The 9,181-nt window shown below is 48.8% G+C and overlaps 1 protein-coding gene across 1 annotated transcript; it reads left to right on the forward strand.

Moving 5' to 3' along the window:
* Positions 1-173: 173 nt before the first annotated feature.
* Positions 174-1,888, forward strand: DKK1 (dickkopf WNT signaling pathway inhibitor 1). Its single transcript, XM_071748160.1, has 4 exons — positions 174-438; positions 562-718; positions 814-924; positions 1,312-1,888. The coding sequence occupies exons 1-4, from the start codon at positions 247-249 to the stop codon at positions 1,560-1,562; spliced, it is 711 nt and encodes a 236-aa protein (XP_071604261.1). The 5' UTR covers positions 174-246; the 3' UTR covers positions 1,563-1,888.
* Positions 1,889-9,181: the final 7,293 nt, after the last annotated feature.

Below are 9,181 nucleotides of genomic sequence, written 5' to 3' on the forward strand. Positions count from 1 at the left end.
CAGCGGCCAATTATGGAGCCATCGGGGCGGGGTGGGGGGTGGTTTTGGGGGCTCAGCGGCACAACACCCCCTCCCCTGGGGGAGACCTTTGAAATCTCATCCGCCGTGCCCTCCTCCCCGAGGGGGCGGGCGCAGGAGGCAGCCCCCGGGGGTATAAAGGCGGCGGCGAGCAGAGCAGGTAGTTGCTATTCGGGGGCAGGGGGGATCAGAGGTGACACGGTCTGGACGGGACGGGACGGGAGTAGGATGCGGGGGCTGGTGGCTGTGTTGGCGGCCCTGAGCTGCGCAGCCCCGGCGGCGCGGCCGGCGGCTCCAGCCGGCGCCCTCAGCTCCAACGCCATCAAAGGACCACCCCCGGGGGGGGCGGCCGAGGCCAGCGCCGCCCCCGCCTCCCCCTTCGACGGCAGCAACAAACCTCTGCCTGTCGCCACCCGGCAGGTAGGAGTGCAGAGACACCGGGGGGACACACCGGGGAGGGGACACGAACACCGGGAAGGGGGTTGGCGGAGCCGCTGACCCCCTCCGCCTCATCCTCTTCCCCCCTCTCTTCCCCCGCTCCAGCCTTTCCCCTGCGCCGCGGACGAGGACTGCGGCCCCGAGGAGTTTTGCGGGGGGGCGTCCCGGGGCGGAGGGGCCCCCCTCTGCCTCGCCTGCCGGAGACACCGCAAGCGCTGCCTGCGCGACTCCATGTGCTGCCCCGGCACGACCTGCAGCAACGGTGAGGGACGACAGGTATTGGGGGCGGGGACGACACACCCTGGGATGGGTAGGGGTCCCAGCCCCGGCTGACAGCAGCTTCGCTGCCTCCCGCAGGGCTCTGCACCCCACTGGAGCCTCCGCCTGCAGCTACCGAGCTGGACGAGATCGGCACCGAGATGCTGCCCCGCCGGACGCCCGCTCCCGCATGGCTCCCCACTGCCAAAGGTGAGGAAGTCACCGGGCGCGATCCCCACTGTCTTTCTGGGGAATCCTGTCCCGCCATCCCCTGTGGGTCCCGTCCGGGATCCCTGCCCTGATTGCTGTCCCCCATGGGCATACCCCCCCTGCCTTGCTGTCCCCCGTGGGGTCAATCCAGGATGCCTGCCCTGCCCTGCTGTCCCCCGTGGGGATGCCCATCCTTCCCCCCCCACACTTTCCCGTGTGGGGTCAATCCAGGATGCCCGCCTTACCCTGCTGTGCCCATGTGAGCAATCTGGCATGCCACCCAGACCCACTATTCCCCAAGGGATCAATCCGGGATGCCCACCCTGTCCCTCTGTCCCCTGTGGGAGGACCCCGGGGCTGAGCACCCACCGTGCTGTCCCCACACAGGTGAAGAAGGAGACTTCTGCCTGCGCTCGTCAGACTGTGCTGCCGGGCTGTGCTGCGCCCGCCACTTCTGGTCCAAAATCTGCAAGCCGGTGCTGCGGGAAGGGCAGGTGTGTACCCGGAACCGGCGGAAAGGCACTCACGGCCTGGAGATCTTCCAGCGGTGCCAGTGTGCCGAGGGGCTGGTCTGTCGCCTCCAGCGAGAGCACGGCCCCGCTGACACCTCCCGACTCCACACCTGCCAGTGGCACTGAGCGCCTCCGGACAGAGGGACAGACACGGACACGGGTGGGATGTACTCTGGCTCTGCTGGAGTGAAAGGTTGTTTCTCAAGGGAACTACTTTTTAAGCGACTAATTGCAGTACGTTACTGTGTTGTGAATACTTAAGCTGGCACTTAGCTGTACATAACACCAGGACTTGTAGTGATTTGTTTTTTAATATTTTTTTTGTTTCTGAGTGGGCTGCCTTGCACTCCTCAAGCCGCGACTGTGACTTTGTACACACTGGGTTTATAAATCTGGCTCAAAGAGATGCCACCATCTGTTTGAGAGCAAATAAAAGTTTCTGTAAAAATCTACTAGAGCTGCCTGCACTTCCCTGCCTGCCCCATGGGAGGGGAGCTGCGCCGCAGGGTAGAAGTGACCAAAGGGAGAGGGGCAAGGGTGAAGGGGGGGGGGGGCCTCATCGCCAGTACCCTCCTGGATGGGCCATTTGGTTGTCATTGTTTATTCGCCTGCCTTTTAGGCACCATCATTCGCCACAGCAGCCACCAGCTGCAGGGCCAAGGATGCCACAGGGCTCCAGGGCTGCGCTCTGGGCAGGACAGGCAGCAGCTGAATCCCCTCCTGCTTGACTTTTCTCTGGGGTGAGGAGGGATCATGGTCATGGGAGAGAGTCTGTGCTGGCCCATGGCTGCCCACGGGATGGGGGCTGAGAAGCACCTTCCCTTCAGCACAAACTGCTCTGTGCACAAAAAAGACTTTTTTTTTACTTCACATTACAGCCTGTTACTATTCGTTTGCTCCCATTCAGAGTGGTTGACAGGTAGGGAAAGCTGCATTTTTTTTTCCTGCCCTGTTTATCTCATTGTACTACACAGCTACTGCATGTGCTTGAGAATGCCTGTGTAGGGAGAGAGGCACTCTCACCCTATGCAGTGTGCAGCTGGTGGGCAGCAAACTATCCCATGCCCTCAGCCTCCATGGAATCCCTTGCACAACCCAGAAAAGAGGTTTGTATGCATTGTTGAAATCTGCCTGTGGAGCAGCACATCCCCAGGTGGCTTCCTGGGCACCACATGCCACTTCTAGGGAAGCTCCTGTGGTGCCATGGCTTCATTTAAAACCATAAAATCATCAAATTCCTAACTGATTTGCGTTGTGAGGGGTCTTAAATACCATCCAGTTCCAACCCTTCTGCCATGGGCAGGGGCATGTGCCACTAGACCAGGTTGCTTAAGCCCCATCCAATATGGCCTTGGCACTTGCAGGGATGAGGCAGCCACAGCTTCTCTGGGAAGCCCAGGCCACTGTCTTACTGACCTCACAAGAAAGAATTTCTTCCACAAATCTAACCTCAATCTCCCCTCTTTCAGTTTGAAACTATCCCCTTCCTCATCCTATTACTCCATTCTCCTGTAAAAAGTCCTTCCCCAACTTTCCTGTATCCCCTTCAGGTACTGGAAGGTGCTCTAAGGTCTCTCAGGAGACTTCTCCAGGCTGAACAACCCCAGCTCTCTCAGCCTGTTTCCATTGCATCCCCATGGACTCCTCAGGATTTACCTCAGGTCCTTCTTGTACTGGGGAGCTCCAGAACTGGACACAGCTCTGTCACATGCAACAAAATGCAACCTGCTCACTGGAGTTTGGTGCCTCCAAGGTAAACACTGCCTGTGGATCTCAGGAACTGTACACAAGGGCACTGAGTACAAACCCAAACTGCAAGCACCAGGTGGTGTTGAACCAAGAAAATACAAAAATACAAAAAACAATACCAAGAAATCTCTACACTTGTCCTTGCATTAAGTAAAAAATTACTTTACATTGCTTATGCCTTGATATTCTTCCCTTTCTCAGGCTGGGAAAGAAAAATAAGAAGAGTGGGTTTAGCTATCCTTTTTAGACAATAGGAGTATCTCAGGACAGCACTGAGTATCCCACACAAGGCATGAGGGAGATCCAAAGCACAGGTTCTGTCTGTCTCCTGCAGCATTTGCCCATCAGCAGCAGGACGGATGCTAACATGTTCTGCAGATCTCCAGGATAATCCATTTCATGGCTGGATTTCAGAAAAGCAATGGGTTTGTGGATTGGTTGTTTTGGGGTTTTTCTTCTCACTTTCAAGATCTTTTCCCATTTCTTCCCTATTTGACCTTTCAGGGTTTGTTCTTCAAATAAGGCACCAAGATATAGGATTTAGTAACATCTCTCAGAAAAAGAAAATCATGACATGACCTGAGTGTGTTAAGGCTTAAAAAAACATTTCTTTAAGGGACAGATTTTCAGTCTTCCCTGTCTCCTTTTGTCCTGTAGCTCCCAGGATCTGAACCTTCCTAGAGCTTCTGCAGCCTGAAAAATTAGATATTCACTTAGAGCAAACGGTGGCTCAAAAAAAGTGGATAAAAAGATGAGTGGGAGCATCAAGATACCCCAAGGAATAAATAGGCAGCATTACTGTGGTTCCTTCTGCATTCATCTCCCCGCCAGATCAAACTTGACTTTGAGCTGGCTGCTGTGTCCAGATCTGGATCTCGTGCTCTGATGCAAAGAGAGAAGATACATAGAAACACCTTGGTTTAGCCCATGATTCACCCTCCAGCAGCACTGTAGTAAAAGGCACCTCAGGATGTGCTTCCTTCATTTGTCTCTAATGAAATTATTCCCCCTGAAAACATGGCAGGAAAAACCCACCTTATTGAAAGCAAAAATGTAACAGAAGAAGCAGGTTTTGGTGGACAAGGAGGTTTAGCACCTCATGTTCACTCACTGTTCCTGGCTGTAAGGCTGGAAAAACTACCATTAAAGCTCTATAAAGTTATATATTGTGATTTATAATAATAAAAACCCAGAGGACTGTAAAACAGCCTCTCCCAGTGCCTTCTGCAATTAATTGTTTGTTTGTTTGTTTTTCTGGACTCCTGTCACAAACCTTGTGCCTCTGCCCTGCACAGCTAAAAATAAGCAACAGCCCCAAAGAGCAGAGTCTGACCCCAGCCCTGAGAGGACATGGGCATATGAAACACAGACAGCTGCCATGATTCCAAGAGAAAATGGGATCACCCTGCTGACTATTTTAAGCCTCTGGCTGCTATGGCCAGCAACAATATTATGTAAAGACAATATTATGTACAGGCACTGGGATGCAGTTCTCAAGGATAAAGGAGTCCAGAAAGGTTGGATGGTCCTCGAGAGGGAAATCTTCAAGGCACAAGGAACACACTGTCCCTGTGCATTGTAAAACAGGCAGCATGGTACCAGAGCAGCCTGGCTAACCAAAGAGCTTTGGTCAGAACTCAGAAAGAAAAGGAAAGTCTACCAGCTGGCAGTGCAGGAAGAGTACAGAGTTGAGAGGAGGTGAGAGGAGACCTCATTGCTCTCTTCAGCTCCTCAAGGGAGGTTGGAGTGAGGGAGGGAAACAGCCTCTGCTCCTTAGTGCAGTGTGACAGGACCAGAGGAAATGGATGCAAGCTACACCAGGGGAAGTTTAGGCTGGCTATTAGGGAACATTTTTTCACTGAAAGGGTTGTCAAACTTTGGAACAGTCTGCCCAGAGTAGTGGTGGAGTCACCATCCCTGGGGGTATCTAAATGGCATATGGACCCGATCCTTAGAGACATGGTTTGGTGGTGAGCTTACAGCGTTGGTCAAAGGTTGGACTGGATGATCTTGAAGGTCTCTACTAACCAAAGACATTCTTTGATTCTGTGATTAATCTTACGAAGGGACAAGCTAGGAAGAAAGGACACAGGACCAATTTTACTGCCAAATGTGGTGAAATGTGTTTTCATAGAGGCAAATACTATTTTCTTTTCATTTTCTTCTTAAGTTCTTTCAGAAACTGGTTTGACCCCAAGTTGTAGCACAAAAAATACCTTTTTTTAAAAAAACCCCAAAGCTTTAAAATATATGCTCCCGTTAATCTTCCTTCATGTGATCTTCATGTTGCATTTAACACTCAACTTCCATGACACTAAAACCTCTTGCTGGAGGAACAGATGAACAAAGCCCCTCCCTGTACTCATGCAGAGCAAGACACTCACAGGTGAGAGAAAGTTTGGGTTTTTGTTTTGGGGTTTTTCTGTTTGGTTGGTTGGTTTTGGTTTTTTTGATTTTTTTTTTTTTTTTACCATCACTCTGATGACCCAGAGCAGAAAACAGCACATTTTGCCTCAGAAGGATAAAAGCCCTAAACAGAAAGAGCAGAAAATATCAGTGGATGTAACACAATACAGAAGGTCTTAGGTTTTGTATTTTCCTTTTGTTTTCCCTTATATTTTGGACTGGGATTTTCTTTGTGGGGAGTTCATCCACCCACTGAAGCTGCTGTTGATGGTAAAGGCTTTCCATTTAGTTTGGGGTGGAAGGGGAGCACCCAAGTGGCCCAGCATCTCAGCACCCCTCAGAGGTTTCTTCCATGCCTTGGGCTTCTTCAAAGAAATCTCCATCCCTGCTAACCCGAAGTGATGATTGTTGATGTTTTGTTTTTTTTTCCCAAGTAGCTTTTTTTTCTTTTTTCTTTTTTCTTTTTTTTTTTTTTCAGTCCCAAGTGTGTCTCTAATTAACACCTTCGGGAGAGGGTGAGACAAACCCAGATACTGAAGGAGGGCACTTCTGGGCAGAGTTTCTAATCTACCTCTCAGTGAAGGAGGGGACCCATTAGCAGGTGATTTAGGTGAGTAATAAGTCCATCAAAATGCAAATGCAGAAGGCTAGGCTAGGGAGGGTGAGACCTGCAGCTGGGCCACAATGGGGTGTGAAGCCTCCCTCCCTCTGAGGGTCTGGGCAGGGTGTTTTCCACTTCCCTAAATCCTGGGTTTGAAGGGTTGGGTGGATAAAGGGAAGAGGCTGCGATGGAATGGATGGAGCTGGTAGAGGAAGCCAAGAGCCAGAAGTAGCTTTACATGAAAAAGGAGACCTTCACCAGGCTGGAAGGAACACCAAGGAGGTAGAGGAAGGTTATCCAGTTGATTGTCAGGACCTCAAGTGAGGAGCCTTACCAGAGGCATTAAGCTACTGATAGAGTAAACAAAGTTTTTTTCCCTCTCTGAAGTAACTGGGGAGAGGCAGATGGGGAAAAATAGTTGTTTATGGTGGAAGGAGATGGTGGCATCCTAGAAAGTGCTGGGACTTGGGTTTCTGAAGTCTGATTATTTTATTTTTTTTCCTTAAGATTTTTTTAAGCAAGTTTGTAGGTAAGACTTAGAGTCAAGATCTTCATCCCAAGTGAATATGGAAAAAAAATACCTTAAAATCCCAGTGGCAGCCTGGGAAAATATTGCAGGATGCTATGGCAATCCCAAGTTACTCCAGAAGAGTATTGTGTGGCAGAGCTATGAAAAATGAAGGGTAAGAAGGTAAAGGCATGATCCCAAGGTTTGGTATTTATTCTCAGCTGGGAAAGAGGTGGCTAAGGGAGAGTATGAGAAGCCTGTAAAGCTGTAAACCATGCCAAGAAGGTGACCAAGTGGTTATTTTTGTTTCTTTTGATGCAACAAGGAGAGAAGTACAGGGCCAAGTTGTGTCACTGGTAGCCAGAAAATGTAAAACTTGTAAACTAAGTCATGTGGGGACAAAGTAAATTCATAGAAGACGGAAGTTTGGATGAAATGACTGGCTGAGGAAATAGCTAAATGCAGATTATTGGCAGTAGGAAAGATGATACTGTAAGAGTCTGGGGGAGGTTTTGGAAGTTTTTTTTTTTACTACTACTTTTGTTTTTCTTGAGTATTGGCTCTACAAGGCCCCTGGAGAACATGGACTGCAAGGATGTGGGTGTCAAACCAACAAGGAAGAGTTGATCTGTATTTATTTATTTATTTACTTGTTGTTTTAAACCAAACCTTCTGTAAAACACACAATTGGTTCCAGGTGCTGGTTTTGAGAAGAATAAGTGAATGTGCCAGAGCTCTATTACTGGAAGTGCAAACCTGGCAAGCCAGTAGTCCTGGTGTCCCTGTTGAAGTGACCACCTGAAGCTCCAGCCTAAACTGATCCTTCAGCAGTGTTTGTCGTGTCCATGAAGAACTTCTAACAGTGAGTCAGATTGTCAGGCTCCTTTTGCCTTAAGGTGGATGCACTCTGAAAAAAAAAAATAAGATTTATTTCCTCTGTGAACTATTTAATTTTTCCAGTTTTTATATGATGGACATAAAAATAATCCATTGCTGTTAGCAATCACTATGGATGGACAGCCTCCTTGTGTCAAAGTGTGGAAGACCATATTCTAAATTTAGTTCACCTGATGGTGTGTTTTGGGTTTTTTGTTTGCTTGTTTGTTGGTTGGTTTTTGGTTTTGTTTTGTTTCAAATCTGAGAGCAAATTTATAGAATCATAGAATGTTAGGTTAGAACCATACAATGTTAGGTTAGAATCATAGAATGTTAAGTTGGAAGGGACCTCAAGGATCATTTGGCCCAACCCTTCTAATGTTATTGCTTTATATGAGATGTCTCAGCACCCCATTGAGCTGAGACTTAAAATTTTCCAAAGTGGGGGAATCCACCACTTCCCATGTGAGATAATTCCACTGTCTGACTGTCCTCTTAGTGAAAATTTTCCTCTTGTATTCAATTGGAAACTCCTCAGGAGCAACTTGTGCCCATTGCCCTTTGTTTTATCCTTGTGACTCCTTGTAAATAGGGAATCCCCGTCTTCTTTATAGCCCCCCTTTAAATGCTGGAACATGGTAATAAGGTCTCCCCTAAACTTTCTTTTCTGAAGGCTGAACAAACCCAGTTTTCTCAGCCTCTCCTTGTATGGCAGGTGCTCCAGTCCTCTGATCATCCTTGTGGCCCTTCTCTGGGCCCCTTCCAGCCTGTCTTCATCCTCTTTGTAGAGCAGGGACCAAAACTGAATGCAGCACTCTAGGTGTAGTCTGACAAGCACCATACAGAATGGGATGATAAGTTCTTTGACTCCACTGGTGATGCTCTTGTTGATGCAACCCTGCATCCTGTTGGCTTTCTTTGCCACTGTAGCACACTGTTCACTCATTTTGAGCCTATTGGCTGTCAGCATCCCCAGATCCCTTTCCACAAGGCTGCTGTCAAGCCAAGTGGAACTCAGTCTGAACTGCACTCCTGGGTTAAGTGTTCCCAGGTACAACTCCTTGCACTTCTCTCCATTGAGCTTCATAAAGTTTTTGTCAGCTCACTTATCCAGTCTGTCTAAGTCACCCTGGAGTGTGGCTCTCCCTTCTGGGGTCTCAAAATCTCAACTCATCTTGGTGTCATCAGCAGACTTAATCAGGGTGCTCTTAATTCCTCCACAGCTGAATTTATCCCTATATTGTGTTGAGCCTTAACTTTAATCCTCTATTTTCTATTGAGCCACAGGGAGTTTGTAGCTTCAGAGCTGGCCTGGTGGTGTGCAGGTGACATTTCAAAATAACAGCTTCACTCCCTGTTGAGAACTCGGGTGATTTTGATCAGGTAGGATCTGGACTTCACCCTTCTTTCTTAGAATAATTAGGCTCACATAAGGTATAGTATATATTCACAACTCTTGAAAACAAAAGGGTCCAGGAGGGATGGGAAAACTTTGAGAAGCAAGTCCTGAATGCACACGAGCGGACTGTCCCTGTGTGCCCAAAGGCAAACCAAAGGGGAAGACGACTGATCTGGCTAAATAGGGAGATTTTGGAGGAAATGAGG

Source organism: Heliangelus exortis, chromosome 7 (genome assembly GCF_036169615.1).
Source record: "Heliangelus exortis chromosome 7, bHelExo1.hap1, whole genome shotgun sequence".
Taxonomy (NCBI): Eukaryota; Metazoa; Chordata; class Aves; order Apodiformes; family Trochilidae; genus Heliangelus; species Heliangelus exortis.

Excerpts from the sequence above, each read along its gene's own strand:
- DKK1 (XM_071748160.1), top strand. The coding sequence starts at position 247 with ATGCGGGGGCTGGTGGCTGTGTTGGCGGCCCTGAGCTGCGCAGCCCCG. Across the intron at positions 439-561 it reads TGCCTGTCGCCACCCGGCAG|CCTTTCCCCTGCGCCGCGGA; the intron begins GTAGGAGTGCAG and ends CCCCCGCTCCAG. Across the intron at positions 925-1,311 it reads ATGGCTCCCCACTGCCAAAG|GTGAAGAAGGAGACTTCTGC; the intron begins GTGAGGAAGTCA and ends GTCCCCACACAG.